The sequence below is a fragment of the Thermobia domestica genome, chromosome 9 (genome assembly GCF_964235325.1).
Source record: "Thermobia domestica chromosome 9, izTheDome1.hap1.1, whole genome shotgun sequence".
Classification (NCBI taxonomy): Eukaryota; Metazoa; Arthropoda; class Insecta; order Zygentoma; family Lepismatidae; genus Thermobia; species Thermobia domestica.
In genome coordinates this window covers 114942403-114960773 of record NC_137462.1, presented here as the reverse complement: position 1 = coordinate 114960773, position 18371 = coordinate 114942403, and the positions used below count along the sequence as shown (strand labels likewise).

General features: G+C 33.2%; 1 protein-coding gene across 3 annotated transcripts in view; it reads right to left on the bottom strand.

Moving 5' to 3' along the window:
• Positions 1-1243: 1243 nt before the first annotated feature.
• Positions 1244-18371, bottom strand: part of Gmd (GDP-mannose 4,6 dehydratase) — a 40299-nt gene continuing 23171 nt past the window's right edge. For all 3 annotated transcript variants that reach the window (XM_081771741.1, XM_081771739.1, XM_081771738.1), the window contains 4 exons: positions 11608-11840; positions 10321-10536; positions 8744-8812; positions 1244-2856 (listed from right to left, as the gene is read on the bottom strand). In XM_081771741.1, coding sequence (XP_081627867.1) covers positions 2794-2856; positions 8744-8812; positions 10321-10536; positions 11608-11840 — 581 coding nt within the window. In that variant the 3' untranslated portion in view covers positions 1244-2793. The remainder of the gene's footprint in view (positions 2857-8743; positions 8813-10320; positions 10537-11607; positions 11841-18371) is intronic.

Here is an 18371-nt window from a genome sequence, read left to right as displayed (position 1 = left end):
TTTGACCATCACTATTGTATAGCTAATACAATGTATGGTGTTTTGTAATCGCAATCGTAAAGATACTGTGCCAGTGTATTTTAAGTTTTTGGACATGTAAAAGAAGAAAGAAGTAATACGTTATAACCGCATAACGAATAAGTTCATTATCCTAAGTAGTATTATTGTTTATTACTTATATTGGGCCTATATTAGAGTTTGTGTAATTTATTTTATTTAGCGACAAAATGAGAAATTTTAGATTTCAAAATACTACAAAATACGAAATTTTTAATTTCAAATGCGAAACGTTTAACTTCAAATTGCGAAAAACTCCTGCCCCTATCAATCAGATTCCATCAAGAGTAACAAAGAATGATATTAGACCGTAAGTTATGACTAAAGTTCAAAGTGTGAAATTGTTATTATTACATATTAATAGGTTTTAATAATTATCTATCAAATTAACACATGAGCTCCCGTCGGGAATCCCTTCTCTCCTTGGGTTTCCCCATGCCAAAGGCGGATACGCTAACCGCTGTCATGAAGAAACTCTGAGCGTAAGGCTGGGCGTGGTTTTGCGTTTGATGTCAATTATATTTCGAGGTAAATTCAACTCACGCTTATCTTTTAGGCAAAGAACTAACTCATGACAGAACTCACGAAAACCAAGCGCACGCATTTGTAATCCTGATTTCTTATAAATAACAACATAAAAGATGGGAAATGAAACTAACAGCAATTTAGAAGCGTTTCTTTTAAAGTAATTTCTTCAAGTTCTTTAATTTTACCGAATGCATAAACATTAAGAGAAAAGAAGCAAATGATCGAAGCGAACCTATTAATCAGTGTCTTCTTTTGTCATGACCTTTTAAAGAAATAATCATGTATACAAGCAACAGTGATAGCGAAAAAAGTATTAATTACAATAAATGTAAAAAGTTTTGAACGTGGTTATACTTTGAATTTTACTAATTTCTTGTCGTCATTTTGAAATCTATATCGACGAAACTATTTTCTATTTAAAGAATCTCTATAACCCAAAGAGAATTACCATATGTTATGCACCAACGTTCTATGTTCATTTTTAATGTATGTTTCATTCGCTTTAGAAAACGTAATCGCACCGTAAATTTACTAACTAAAATTATTTGACTGATGATTTTTTTTTTTTTCCTAATTTTTCTTATGAATGCTTTAATTCATTACAACAACAATTGAAGTTTTCAGGCAAAGGTGATAAATATCTTGCAATGAAGTCAAGTTTTCTTTATATATTGTAAATATTTTTAATGTTCAGTAGATGTAAAATACACTATACAAATACACTACAGTACCTTCACTTTCAACAACATATATTACAAAATGTACGTATGTAACAAAACAAAACAAAGAAAAAAAAACTAATTTAAAGAAGGAATGATGCGTATCACAATTCATGTCTGTAATTCGTATTAGTTTCTCACATTGAAACTAACTTAAATATTATATTTATATTATTATTAATCAACCCTTCGACCATTGAGCACGTTTCTGTAAGAATTACGCACGGAAAAGACAAAAGAATTTTGAACTTTAGTCTTCTGTGCATTTTTTAAAACAGTAAAATAATACGTGAGTCAAAAACGTTTTTAGTCTTGAATTTATCCTCAACTAGCATGGTATGACAAAAGATGTTTTGTATAAAATTATTATATCAAAATAATATTAGAAAGAAATATAGCTCTACGCGATCTTACTTAAAATATTCTACCTATTTCAGAACTATTTTCATTTTAATCGTTTGGTGCTCTGATGAAAACAAGAACGTCTTAATTAAATATTTTTTACCTATATTTGGCTTTATTGGATTTGCTGAATTCAGGGAAGATAAACCAGTTTATATGATATGCTATTAGCATTTCTTATCATTTTGAAAGATGAAAATATATCATAATTCATTTTCTATTTCCACTTTGGGATTTCTTTGTTTGAAAATATTATTGAAATAATACACACAATAACACATTTACATACAAAATTCATGCTCAAGTGAACTGTAAAACAGCTTTTATCTCTTTACAAAAATAAAATATTCTGATCAAATCAGTTATATAAAGTAATAAGATCACTACATTTTCTGAGTTTTAGAAGTGTTTAAAATTCAAACAATTACATTCAGTTGATTTAAGAGATTTGAATATAGTTTTCTTAATTCGATTATAGCTTATACTTCACATATTTTATCTCTGAAACATAATAATTATACTTCAAATTTCTTTTGAACATCAATCAACAGAATATTATGTTCTGTTAGGTGTCAATTACTTTTGTTCTCTTACACTTGTACTCTTTTTGAAGATGATATTTAAAAATTACTAACACATTGTTACATTTAAAAAAGAATTGTGTAGAATTGCATTCTCTAGCACTGTACAGAATCACTTGAACACAGAACACATAATTAATTTCTTAGCACTGTTTCCTTAGATCCCACACTCAGAACAAATAATACATTATTAACCAATTCGACTGATTTTTAACCGCTAAAATATTCATCACTGAATAGAAATATGGCTGTTAACAATTCTCACAGTCTCACTACAACTCATCACAACACAAATCACATTCTTGCTTATACATGAATGTAGCATATATATAAAATCTCCATTATCACTATATATTAAACAAAATTATGAATTGTTTCTTTTTTTCAGAGTAAAATACTAATATGTGATGTTTTGTTTGTATTACATCATGTTATCTATTAAAAAAAAAATACTGAACAATTTTATAAATATAAGGCCACACTGGACTTGCTTGGACTACAACTACCTATGCTCCAGGATTTTGCTTCATTAACGTCAAATCTGATTGCACCATGTCCTTAACTAACTCCTAAAAGAAAACGAAACATTTGTAAAAATACTGATAATTCAAAACTTTATGAAATTCATTAAAATTTGAAGGAAAAAAGATGTATAAATAGTTCACGAGAAAGGTCATCCAAGAGCTCTCTAAATTGATAAGGCAAACCAATTTACCATGAGTATGAGCACGCCTAAATAAAATCAACAGAAGTTCACTTTCGCTTCTATTGCACAAACGAAATTACTTTTCTTTTTACATATGGAGTAATCACATTTACTTTGGCACTGTATATTATATACGTGTGATTTCGTGATCAATACCCACTTATTCGACTTACCTTGTTGTGGTGACCCTCAATCATCGAAAATCCTGTTGATCTTTATTCATTTTCATTTTAATGTGAAAATTCATCCCCTTATATATTTTAACTAGCATAGTACAAATCGTATCTATATCTTTCAAAATTCTAATTATCATATCATCTTAACATCATAGCTTACATTTAAATGTTTCCGTATCACTGTTAATGCTGTACGAACAGGAAATTTCATGCAAATTGTCTACAGGGTCAAAAATGTAATCTAACGTTCCTTCTCTAGTAAATACGTCTACTTCTCTAATAAATACGAGTTATAAAAAGTAATTAAGATTTCAAAAATGGCAGCCTGTTTGTCATGAGCGTCAATATTTTTGGCATTTGTATTTATGTGAAATATAGAGAAGCTCTGATCATAGCTCAGCTGGAAACCTGAGGCAGATCAATTATTTAAGCAGACCTTAATAACGTCCTCCATATGGTTCAAACTGTAACCTGAAATATGTTTCTGAAAATAATAACTTTTTAATATTTTTCATAATAAAAGAGAATAATTTCAAAGTTCAATTTTTTGTTAAAAGGAGCCAAGGTGCATTCGTCACGAAACATAATCACCCCTGATACCAATTTTGGTCTAGAAAATTATTTTTAAAAAATCTATTTTTTCGCTAATTTAATGTTGGATATCTACGGAGGGAAAGGGTGTAACCATTTAAAACTTTTTAATGGTTACAGTTTTATCAACTTAAAATTATACATGGTAAGTCTGAAAATAAGGTTTCCCTGGCAGCAGAGGTGTTTGCAAACGACAAGTAAAACAACTCGGCTTAATTGACCTTTTCACACAAGAACCAAGAACGTTGATGCATTTGTTATACCGAATTATAAGATTTAAAATCCATCATGGAAAAAATGCGGTCCTACATAAGTAAAAGCTCATTTATAGTTGTCTTCATTACATCATTGATTTCAAAATGTCTTTCGCTGAGAGATTTCTTCAATATCAGAAAGAGATGGAAGTTGCTGGGCACACGGTTGGGATTATACAGCGGATGAGCAAAACGTTTCCGACTGAAGATCGAAAATTACTTTTGCATAGCCGTCGCCGAGTATAGTCTCGAATTGTCGTTCAGAAGGAGAATGCCGGATGTCAGAAGAACAGGTCGCTTCCTGCGAATAGTATGCTTCCTTATCAATGTCTGACAATACCTCTACGCATTGATTTTCCAACCTCCATATTTGCAGGGTACAGAATAGGCTGGTCATCCAAACTTTCTGATAGCACAGCGACAGCGCCATCTGTAGGATCTTCGTTTACGTTTCTAAATAAAACATAGATGGACTCAAATTCAACCAATGTCTTGTTTGCCCCATTGCTATGCGATTTCTCGAGGAGAAAATGAAGGGTAATTTATTTCCCGATTTCCCCTCATATAACTGTAAACCAAAATCAATGTGTATGTTCCAAGGATATCAGAATTATACACACTTGGGTGTACCTAAAATTACCACAAAATGTAAGTAAGTCATCATTAGGCTAAGAGTATAAAATGAATATCTCGTGATGATTGGAGTGATTTTTTCTTTTTTCCGCTTTTAAACTGAAAGGCATAATATTCTAACATACTAATGAATTTTAACACTCATTTTACTTACATTAAATTTTGATTTCTGAAAAAAAAATTTTCATTTCGGTCACTAAACATTCGGCTCTTTCCTGGAGCCTTGGTCACGGAGAATGAAAACAGGAGTAAAACAGATAAAAGCATAAAAGAGATATAAGGGAACGAACTCCTAGATGTAGAGTAGTGCAGAAATACCTTCTGTTGATCACATGTCAAATAGTCATCAAATAATGAAAGCCAACGGGTTACTTTCTCAATAAGAGGAAGCAACTTCATATACGAAAACTAGAATACCGCTGTAGAAAAGCGACGTGCTGATCACGTGCTCCAACCCTGAAAAGCCATCTTAGTTATGATACTAGAGTCCTTCACAGTTATCCCACGGAGTTTGCAATGTACACTTTCATAATAAGTGATTCACGACAAGTATAAAGAAAATATAATAATCTACCCATGTTTAACTTACAAAAACTAACTATATGGTAATCAAAACTAACTCTTCAGTTGACATCTATAAAATGTAGCTAATTTACTAAAATACATTTTTTAAAGATGTTTCCAAATAAAAATAAAATCCAACAATGGAAAATTCCTTTGTAAATTAAATCACCTGATAGTAAATTATACACAATTTTCATTTACTTTAAGAAGGCAGAACTCTTATGTACTTGCAAACATACAAATTTTCTTAGAATTATCTATCGTAAAGAGCTTAAAGCGAATGCGTGTTAATTGTTTACGACCTCCTAAGGAAGATTTTCATCATTAAAATTAAGTGTAAATCGGAATTTCAGTATCTTCGCTACTTTATATGGTAGGAAGGAAAGGGGAAAGATATAAGGGCTAATCAGCTACTAAATATCAACAAAACAACAATAAACTAAAAGTGATAAGAAAACCTATTCTCAATCTCAACATTTGAATTTTGTATGACGACTAAAACAAAACTCGTTCTTCTGATAGCAGTTATAGCTCTTATATAGCTTCCTTTACTATGGAGAAAAAAAAAAAAAAAAAAAAAAAAGACGGAACTTGCTTCATATTTTGGAAGCTTTCTTCAGGCTTAGTTAGCCATAATGAAACCAAAATTAAGATCAACATTATAATATAGCCTGAAAAATGCTGAAAAAATTGGACACTGTCTCAGCTGTACAACTTGATTAGAAGCTGAGCTACTTTATTTCGCATGAATACTTACAAATGCCGAAAATGCTGACGCCTATGATAATAAATATGATTCCTACATCATTTAGGATAGACGCCACTGATAACAAATTGCGGTTTTCAACTTCTATCTTAAAGCATTAAAAAAAAAAAGAAAAAAAAAAAGAAAAACAAGAATCGTTAAGCCTGTTCATTGAAATGAACTGACCGAGCAGACAAAACTTTGAGATCATAAATCATCACAAGGAATAATCTATTTCTTACAAATGAATTTTTTTGATATGGAAGTTCTCAAAACAGCATAACACGAAATTAACTTTGTTGTCTGGAAATAGTAGATTATCACTTAAACATCGGATTTTACGGTCTCGATTATTTGGAATTCTGAATCTGAGTGAGGGGAAAATTTATTGTATAATACCTATCCGTAGTAAGTATTAATATTAGTATATGTGGGTAGTTTTTCAAAGACAGATTACCAGTATAACACTCAGATCTGTGAATTGGATATGGAAGTTATACGAGGGAAGGGGGGGGGGGGATATTTTCAGTACCTTCGTATGTTCCACTTTCATACAAAAATTACTTTGTGAGTCGCGACAATTTTTAAGGATCACGACAGGTTATCAATTGGGGTTGGTTTATATTATATTAAATTTTCGAACATTCAACCTCTAAAGCAGATGGTGGAGTATAAAATCTTATTACATAAATGAAAATATATTTTTTCTAAACTCTAGCAGCGTAGGAAATACATTTTTATGGCGATTTTTCGTAAGATGACAGATTTCATCCTGTCCAGATTTTCATGATCCAAGATTTTTCAAAATCCAACCTCAGAAACGAATGAGAGGAAAAATCAATATTCTTACGTGTTTGTATTGAAGAGCTAAGCGTATACACACAAACTCTGAATATAAAGATCAAATACGAACACTTGATTAACTTGCACGAATTATGGAAATTCCACTTGAAAAGGGAAAAATGAAATGAAATGAAATTTTTGAGTTTTACGTCCCACGATTATGCCGGCTAGGCTAAAGGAGACGGTCATGATGAGAAATGAATGAAATGGTGGAATGAAGAAAGTGGGAAGAAACGGGAGAACCCCGAGGAAACCCACGCCCACGGTGTTTGTCCACCACAAAGTTCACTTGGCAGGAGCAAGGTTTGAACCCGGGACCCCATGCACCAGAGGCGAGCGTTCTACCACTGAGCCACCGCGGCCCCTACACTTGAAAAGTGAGAAATTTTACTATTATAACAATTTTTTAAACCGTTGGACACAAAGGCAATGGCACAGAATTAAGTTTAATGTACTTTTTTCGCTTCAGGAAATACAAATAGTCAATTCACTAATTCAAAATTAGGGATGCAGGGAGATGAAGGAGGCATCTGCTGAAATATGAATATAGTAAGTTATATTTCAACCTATTTTTATTTTAAGGTAGCCTAAACGTAACTCTACACAAGATAAACAGGAAAAATCATCGTTGGATCACGACACGATCATGTTGTAAATCGCGTACCCGATATTTAACATTATTTACACCACATCTGAAAGATTTCTGGATGGGGTCACTAAAAGAATTTTAAATTCAGCACATAACACATATTTTGGTTCATTTCTAAGTCACTGTACCTCAAAACCATCTGAAATCGTGGGAAGTGATTTGGGTGGATACAACAAGCTGACAGTTTTGCGAAACAAATTTACTTTTTTTTTTTCAAGAACAGTTACTGTATATAAATATTCAGTATATATTATATGCTGTGTAAGAAAGATACATATTCCTGTTAATAAAAGTATAAAGTGTACAAGTGTTTTCTATGCCAGTGTAAGGTGTTGCCGGTACCCGATGACGATGACAATTTTGCGAACAAGATATGTTTCTCTGCTACCTTTTATTAACTCTTTTAATGCTTTACAAAAGTAATTTGTAATGGTATTCATTTCAACCCACAAGATATGTATACGTGTCATTTTGAAATTGACGATTTATGATCTGAGGGAGAAAATCTCGGTTATAGGCCGCACCATGATTTTTCAAGGCAAAATTTAGGAAAGAAAGTGCGGCCTATATTCGCGCAAATACGGTAGAGACCTAACGTTCCATTAATCTCTGCTACGAGCACTGTCAATGTGTTAAAAATTATAAATGAATAATACAATAATTGTTTTTAATGCGATAGATACCAAAGATGTAACATAGAAGTTTAAAAAAATACAAAATAAAAAAATATAAATGCTTTAGATGAAAAAAATAGAATGAATCGACCGAACCTCCTACTGAGATCGGTGCTTCAACCGTCATATGTATTCACTAATATAGGCACTGGGTTCTTCGAGTACAACAAGAGATGTGGTACAGATTCTGTATTCTGAATCGATGAGCACCGACCTCAAGATTGAATGGAATGTAATTGATCAGAAAGCGGACTGAGTAGCATACTAGTTACGGTGAGCCAGACCTGAATTCTTTGAATTTTCACTAAATTAACATAAATAAGTATTGACAATCACATTTTAAAGTTTAAGGTTATTATTTCAATGAATGCACTGATTATATATATATATATATATATATGTGTGTGTGTGTGTGTGTGTGTGTGTGGTTTAGCAATCTCTGATTTTATTCACCGTTTCATAAGTCACCTACACATTATAAATTTTCTTATATGCTGATATGCAATTTTATGGAAGATGGATAACTGTCAGTATTGTCTAATACTGAAATTTGACAATATGCTCACTTACACTTCAACACAGCTACACGGTATTATTCTTATTTAAAGCATGTAATCATACCTTGAATCCCACTTTTGGAGTCCATCCAAATTGCTTCCTAGCTTTACTGGCATCTCCTAGTAGTATATCCTGAAATAATAATAATAATAATGCAACTAAATAAATAAATAAATAAAACAAATAAATTAAACAAAATTTCAATTGTAGAGGTACTCCACGGTGTATTGCAAAAACTGTACTAAAGGCGTTCTTACTTACAGCAAGAACAGTGACAGATCATTTTCAAATTGATATGAGCTGCAGCAGTCAAAGCAACAGTAATGTTTATAATAATATCTTTATGAATTCTGAACACAATTTTCACAATTGAGAGTAATCTACAGTTTCAGAATACGTTTAACCAAAATTTTATGCAATAGAAAATAAATTAACATTATAAATGATGTCACTGATAAGTATATTAAATTTATTTTGTACGCAACCGCTCTACATTTGTCATTCTTTCATATTCGTTTGAGATATCACTCCACGCAGGGGTAAAAGTGAGGGGGAACGCGGGTGGACGCCGTTACCCCACTTCCAAAAAATATCTATGATGTCCCCTACTTCCTAAAAAAATTACAATGGGCAAAGATAGGCAAGGGGGCCGGCGTGACGTCATGTGTCCCCTACCTTTTCAGATCCACTTTTATCCCTGAATCCACGTGACTCTTTGAGATCTTTGAGACATTCTGAATCTACACAATTTTGATATCTCGAAATCAATGTAACTAAAACACTCACAATTTGTACAAATTTTTATGACCAAAATCTGGCAATTGAAGGCTCTAAATATGATTATTATACGTATCTAACTTACTTTCTTGTTATGTTGATTGAGTCTGTACTTAAATGCAAGGAATTAATATTGGATTGAAAAAGCGTGTTTATTTAAATTAAAAAAAAAAAAAAAAAGTTTGCCAATGTATATTACAATATTACCAGTTTGCTAACTGACTCGCAGTTCAAGATTGTTAACTGTCAGTTCAAGATCAGCAACTGACTGTTTGTTTATTTGTGATCTTACGTTTAAGTATATACCATTTTTTTCCCCCCCCATTATCCATAAATTAGGAGGAAGAGAAGGAAATTTTGCTATCGAACTTATCCCATCACTTTTATCCTACAGGATCGACAATAAGGCTTTGGATGGACATGGCTTTGGATTGATTATTTTAACAAAAGAAACACTGACCAAAGCTTAAAACCCATTTTATTTTAAATTATAATTTGTAACGTCGATAATGTCGATAGTGTCTGAAGAAGGATATGTTAGATATCCGAAACCGTTACAAATTATAATTTAAAATAAAGCGGGTTTTAAGCTTTGGTCAGTGTTTCTTTTGTTAAAAGATCGACAAGCAGAGAATTTCATACATGATTTAATTTATGTAACTACAAGTTTCTCTTTAGATTCACTGAGGAAAAGGTGAGGAGTGCGTTGAAACTGTAAGTAGATTTTGTGTCGCTGGGATGTTCCCAAGTACGAGAATTTTTATTTACATCACTTATTAATATTAATTACATCACTTTCCTTATTTCCTGCAGTATTTTCACGTAATTATCATTGCATCATTAAATGGAAAATAAAAACTTACCACTTCCGTTGGTCGAAAATACTTTGGATTCACTTTCACACGCACAATGCCTGTATCCTTTTCTTTGCCTACTTCCTCGAGTCCACTCCCTTCCCACACAATTTCTCTACCTATCTCAGCAAATGCTGTTTCCACGAACTCTCGTACGCTATGTGTTTCTCCTGTGGCTATTACAAAATCTTCAGGTTTTTCCTGTTGCAGCATCATCCACATTGCCTGCAACAAATAATATACATTTTTTAAAAAATATAATATCAATTACAGTTATATTTTTTAGGCTTCCAAATAATGAAATCTCTGTTGTATTTTACTACATTCTTTTTATTTAATATTTGCATTGTAAAACTAAAAAATAATTCTACAGTATTGTTTTGTTTGCTAAAATCATGTTTTGTTTGCACTGTTTTGGCGTTTATTCAGGATATTACTGTTTTCCATTAGCTTCAAATTAACTAGAATAAATTGCACAAACATTCTGGACAATTTCGATGAATGATGTAGCCTCTGAATTGCTCAATAAGCATTCAATACAGTATGTATTATAAAAGATACAATCTCTCCATCCAACATCACGGTCTAAAAAAAGGCAAGGAGCTGTGGACATATCCAACATTTGTTAAATAATATTTCGTGTGTTTACTATGTTAGATTGATGCACTTCAACACCGTTAGACTGATGTCAGGGTGTCCTACATAATACCCCATATTTATGTCAAGACTTTTAGCATGTGTGTATGTGTAGTTACAAATGGTACAATAGGTACAAAAATAAATGTATATACTATCTTGAATAAGAAAATACAGCTCACGATTTAAACCAACGGCATTTGTTCGACTTTTTAAGAAGTGCCGCCACTTTTCCGACTTCTTTCATTTTTCCGTCCTGTAAATGTCAAAATAAAAACTTTTCGAATGATGTCTGATATGAAGTGCATATGGTATGCAACATTTTGTGTTAGTCACGGACTCTTCTCTTAGGATATGCGTCTGTTATGTTTTGATACTAAATTAGTTGGATACACAGACGTCATATAGAGCCTCAAAGAAACGCAAGCTTTAGAAATAACAGACTCTAGAGCCAACAACGTTTAAAATTAATTTTCGAAGTGATTTTACTGAAATGTGACATAATACGATTAATATTTTTGTTTTAATTTTGATGGGATTGTTGAATGGATAGAGAGTTTTGTGTAGCATTGTCGTTGAATAATAAACTTGCTTACTAGTTGTACAAAATATTGCCACAATCTAATCAGTAACAAATTACCAATTAACAACACTTCTTACCTCGACATAATCCTTAGCGTGGCCCCAGTCTCGCTTCGAATCCAAGTTTCCTAACTCCATACAATCCAACTGATTAAGAGCTATCTTAGCAACTGAACGTGTAATCTTTCGTGTTACGAAATTCTCACCTCTTCTAGGACTCTCATGATTGAACAAAATGCCATTGCAAGCAAACATCCCATATGCTTCTCTGTAGTTCGTAACTATCCAATAACCATAAAGTTTTGCACATGCTGCAATACGAAATTAACAAACATATGATTTTGCTGGGTAATACCGTATAACAAATTACGGCTACAGACAAAAGAGAAAGAAGTGGAACAGACATGCTACAATATACAAATATAAAGTAACTTTCTCCTTTCTCCTCCTCCAGGAAAATGTCATTTTGTTTTCTTTTTAGTTTAACGTTCATCGATTATGCTCCGAGGAGATAATGGTGGGGGATTAGGAATTAGATTTCTGGGCTTTCGGCTATGTTAGCTCGTCACGTATGAGGGATGACATCCCTCGGTGACCACACTATCCGAGGAAAGGAAAGAAGCGGAATGGAACCTGTATGTCAGGTACTATCCTGGCATTTGCCTGGTATGAATGATGAAAACCCAGGAAAATCTCCCTCAGGATGGCTGACCTGAAAAAGCTTTTACACTTTTTCGACCGAGTGTCCCCACTGGAAATCGAACCCAGGACCGCTCGCACTAAAGACGAGAGCGTTAGCGATTACGCTACAAAGGGAAACGGAGATGATGGTGATAATGAATGAAATGGTAGAATGAAAACTAAGTGGGAGGAAACTAGAAAACCCCAGAAAACCACACATATGGTATCTGTCCACCGCAGAGCCCACTTGTCGGAAGCTACGATCGAATAAGAGACCGCATGCACTAAAGGTGAGCCAGTGCATCACCACTGAGCCCTCCTCCTCCAGCAAAATTGTTGAAACATCTAACTTCGTAAGAATCTTAGTTAGAATGCCCAGTATTAACATTTTCCTTCTTACTAAGTACAGTGACTGGATATTTCTACTCATTTCAACTCCTATACCGATATTATTTTGTGATTTCTACTACGAAAAATTGTTGTATTAACGCTTCTAATTCTCCGCTTTACAGAGAATGCTGTTCTATTGTAAATTTGGTTACTGCAGTTCATTCACTTACTTATTTATAGTTGAGTTTATGTTTTGATTGAAACTAATCTTCATCTGTCATAATCATGTGTTTACCAATTCATTATTTGTTATGTTCTGTTATAACACTGTCTATATTTATAATCTGTTCCGAATATTAATAGGTAATTACACTTCGTAATTTAGTTCTTCTGATAAAATCCTAAAAAAAAATCAACCGATAGAAGAAAAAGAAATTTCCTTATTCTAAATACAAATTAAGAACTTTTAGAATGAACAAAACTCGTTCCACACTGCATCTATATCATACCTAACAACCAACGATTCTGAATAATTTTGAAGAGAGAAAATTATTATCCGCAAGTTGTAAATCTTCGAGCTGTATTCGTAAGTAGAATCAAATACAATTTTGATACAGAAGAAATCCAGGCTGAGCTGAATAACTAGTCTATTTTATCAATCTGTCTTCTCATGTAATTATCTGTCATGCATATTAATACAATATGAGTACTAAAATCAGAGACACCCATGAGGAGTAACCCTCGAGTTATTCGACACGTTCTGGCGTAAAGTTATATAATTCAGCTACATAATAAAATATACATTGCACAGCATTACATTATTATTTTCTTTCGGTCAATTTTATTCAAAATTGTTGATACATGATACATTGAAACTAAGACTTCAGCAGACATGTATCTATTTGATACATTTCAACTTAAATGCAACAATCGTCATAATAAACTACAATGGCAATCATTTGTACACGTTACGAATATTTTTTAATGTGCATACAGGGTATGCTAAAGGAATAATGGAGAACATAAAAATACAGTATCATGCTAACTGGTGTTATCTGTGAATGAAGTATGTAGATGAATGGAATATTTTTATATGAAATATAACGACAAAATAATAAGTGAATGACATAAATGAAATAATATGGAAGAACTGATACTATGCTTTAAAAGTAACAACATAATTAATTACGTAATGTATAATTCAACGAATAAAATAGTTGGAAAATATATAATAATGTTTGATGAAAGAAATGATTATATATTTTACGTATCAATCTCATAAATCCGATTTGATTGATTGATTTTGAGTTTTACGTCCCGTTCAGCAGCGAGGCTATATGAGACGTGGACCTACTGATTAACGTGGAATCCGAAACACATGAGCTCCCGCCGGGAATCGAACCCGGGTCTCCCACGCCAAAGGCGTGTACGCTAACCGCTTAGCCACGGAGGAGCACCTCTCATAAATCCGAATCGCAATATACGTCCAATTCTTACATTTTCCTTTATGCATGGAATTCTACATATATACCGTCTTATTTGTGTTTCAATTTTCAGTGTTCATGCTTCTGTAAGTATATTTTGTGTGTTTCTAGGTACCTATGGTGTTGCGTAGCTATATATATTTGTATACATATAATCTATCGGCGTCTGAGGTTTCCTAATCATTTCTTTATGCTCTCTGGCATACTGTGCTTCCATATGTAATTACCAGTTATGCATTACAATACATTCACTGATATACAGGGTGTTAATGAACTATACCGACAAATTTTAAGAGGTAATTCCTCACATCAAAATAAGAAAAAAAGTTCATATGGACCTATGACGAAAAGTGCATAGTTTCAGAGCTAGGGCAGCGCAAAATCGCGAAGAAGCCAAATTTCAGGGGGCCATATTTCGAATTCGAGAGACTGTGCATGCTGGTCCTTATTACGCATTAAACAATAATTCACACATACACAATCCAAAATGCATATTTCATTAATGTTCAGTGCGTGTACAGATTATTCCCTGCAGGGTGAAATTCCCAGACATGCCATCAATCGAATTTTGAGATATACTCTGACTTTATGATTGGTCCAAAGTAGGCAAACGATAAGCCTTGATAGCCGTGAACACGGAATCCTTTGGCGAGATATCGGACGTGTTAAGGATCGTCAGCAGCACGGTCTCTCGTACTCGGGAAAACGTATTGTGTGATGTTTTCTTTCACGCTTATAAGTGAAGAAAACGTGAAATATACTGTGACAAAATACATATCATCATACGTTATTTCGAACACCAAGAAACATGAAGCTGCCGGTTCCTAACACTTCGCCCTTCCCTCCGAAGCATTGGATGTCCATTGTTGTCAAGGTTTACCTCCTACCTACTTTGAACAATTCTTGAAATCAGAGTATATCTGAAAACTCTATTGAATACACATCTGAGAGTTACACCCTGTAGGGAATATCCTCTACACCTATTGACAATTGATGAAATATGCACTTTTGGATTGTGTATGAGTGGCTTCCTTTACGCTGGTAAGACCCACCATCCACAGTTTCTGAAATTCGAAATAGGGCCTATTAAAATTTAGCTTTATCGAAATTTTGGACAGCCCTAGCTCTGATACTATGTACTTTTCGCCATAGGTCCATATGAACTTTTTCTCTTATTTCGATGTGAGGAATCATCTCTAAAAGTTTGTCGGTATAGTTCATTAACATCCTGTATATTATGTTAATGGACCTATTTTACTGCAGGTGCCTATTATTTTTATGTGATCTACTTTGTTTTGAAAGCTATTTTTGTCGAATTGCTTACTTACTTGATTACATAGTTCTCAGTATTAACGTATCCTTGCCTACAAACTGCCTATTCGTTTCTCCGTATGTGCTTATTTAAATTCTGCTTTCTTGCTTGTTACTGAGTTATGTGTACCTTCAATAAGCACAATATTTCTTTCATTTAGTAATTTTCATTATTCCTATCTAGGAATATAGCTAACTTTTCGTCTAATGACTCTTGCTCTATCACTATCACTACACACCTCTTGTTTGCATCTATAAGCTGCTGCATATCTGGAAACGATTGTTCAAATATTGCTTCTGTGCAATGATATCGCCAGAACATCAGTTCAAAACCTTATAAATGAAACTTGCTATAATAACAAATACTGACACAAGACAGTATAAAATCATTCATTAGTACGAAAATGTTACGCACTACTTTTAATTTCTTTCCGCCTTTTAAATTCAATGCTTGTTCTTCACAATTTCAAATTTCACTTTACAAGATCTCCGCAAAACTAACTACACACAATAAAAAATTATGTCATGAATTCTAACACTAATAATATCACGCGCAATAGAAATTACATTAATAAAATACACGACACTAAGGTTTACATGAATAACACTTAAATTTCCACTACTTTTGTGTCACTGGATATAAATTTAAATGCTACAGAACAGCAAAAGAACTACATAACATTACTGTATTAGTGTAATGAATAATTTAATTGTTTAACGTTCTACAGATCATTTACACGTTTATTAGTTCGTTTACCAAAGCATTTTGTAGGTATTCACGATTTATAATTTCAATTTTCCCATATTCGACAAGACTTAACAACAAGCTTGTTAGTTCACGAGTCTAAGAGCTTCGCTTACTTTATTTGCTGTATCATGCAAAGAACTGCTCATGCAATACACAACAATCTATTATGCTACATTACGTCTGGCGATAAACGCGTGATTTTACATAGTAACAAACGTTTCTAGTAGTATATATTGGTAACTTCTGGGCCAAAACTCCAGGCCAACCCATTTCGGACATATCTTTGACCAGCATAGAAGAATAGCACAAAGCATTTATAGAAGGGCCTATAAAACTTCTGGACCAAAATTCCTGTGCATATGTATGTTTTGCAGACAATTTTCACCCCATCCACTGCCCTTGCACAAGATCACACATTATTAAAACTTGATGGCATAACAATCATAAAGAACTTGTAACTAAAACTGCATTTTTCAAAGTAAAAAGCAGCAAAACCTGTGAACAGGTGGACCTGAGAGAACTTACGCCTTTTTCTTATTTGTTTGTTAGATTTTGCTTTTTGGCTGCCTCTCAGGCTCTTTTTTCCGCTTGTTTCTGTTTCTGTTGCTTTTGCTGCTATTGTCGCTCTGTTGTGCCTCTGTTTTGCTTTCCCGACTAGCGCTAGTCTCCATTCACATCAACTCCCTCTGATTTGTTGGCTTGTAGAGGAGAGAGTGAAAATCCTTCTTCTTCCTTGCAGGCGATTCGAACCTGCGACGTTGACCACGCCGATAACTACTCACAGCTGGCCAGACCATGAGCAAGCACGCTCGGCTAACATGTATTCAAAGAAATCGAGTGAAAATCAGTTCTTATATATGAACAAATACTTCTACAAGCAACGACATCTATTGGCAAACAACAAATTTATGGAAGATTATAATGAAAATGAAGAAGATTCTTACTTATTGTACTTAGATGCTAACAACTTGTCTGGATGGGCAATGAGCCAATACTTACCATTTAAAGGATTTAATTGGTTAACTGAAGAAGAAATAAAAGAAAATCTTTAAGTTTTACGTCCCACGGTTATGCCGGTTAGGCTAAAGGAGACGGTGATCATGAGAGATGAGTGAAATGGTGGAATGAAGAAAGTGGGAGGAAACGGGAGAACCCCGAGAAAACCCACGAGCGCGGTGTTTGTCCACCACAAAGTTCACTTGGCGGGGGCTGGGATCGAACCCGGGACCCCAAGCACCAGAGGTGAACGCTCTACCACTGAGCCACCGCGCCCCCCAAGAAATAAAAGAAACAGATTTTTCAAATGTTCCTGATATTTGTGAAAAAGGTTACATTTTAGAAGTTGATCTTGAATATCCAAAAGAAATGCATGACTATCAGAAAGAATATCCATTAGCTCCTCAAAACATGTGCCCACCTGGTTCAAAATAATCAAAACTTTTAACAACTTTATACGATAAAGAAAAATATGTAATTCACTATCGAAACTTAAAACAATGTTTATCATTTGGGTTAAAACTTAAGAAAATTCATCGAATAATAGAATTTAAACAAACAGATTGGTTAAAGAATTACATAGATTTAAACACACGTATGAGAACTAGAGCAACAAATGATTTTGAGAAAGAATTTTATAAGTTAATGAATAATTCAGTTTTTGGAAAAACTATGGAAAATATTAGAAAGAGAGTTAATATTAAACTAATAAGTGATGAGAAAAATTTGAGAAGCTTATAATAAAACCAAACTATAAAAGCACTTAAGTTTTTACGGAAAATTTGTTTTTGTCTTGTTTTTTCAGTGTAGATATAAGCTTGTAGATGTAATGTAGTTATAGTTCTTAAATATAAGTTTTTTATGGATATCATAAAGCCTATGCTCTTGCACTATGTAACTTAGTATAGTTAGTTGTAAGGTTTTATGGGCCTTCTGTAAATGCTTTACGTTATCCTTCTGTGCTGGTCAAAGATATGTCCGAAATGGGTTGGCCTGGAATTTTGGTCCAGAAGTTACCAATATATACTACTGTTTCTTTCTCTCTTTCCCTCTGCATGTATGATTAAGTTGTGAGTCATATGCGTTAAATCGCGTGATAGTTGATATAGTAACAAGTTTTCCTTATTAGGTAGAATGACAACTATCTTATCTCAACACAGCAGCATTAAATCAACAAAAGTGAACTCAAAGAAGAGTTACATGTTTAAAAGTGAGCTCTTCCAAAAAAAAAAAAAAAAAAAAAAAATAATAATAATAATAATAATAATAATAATAATAATAATAATAAATAA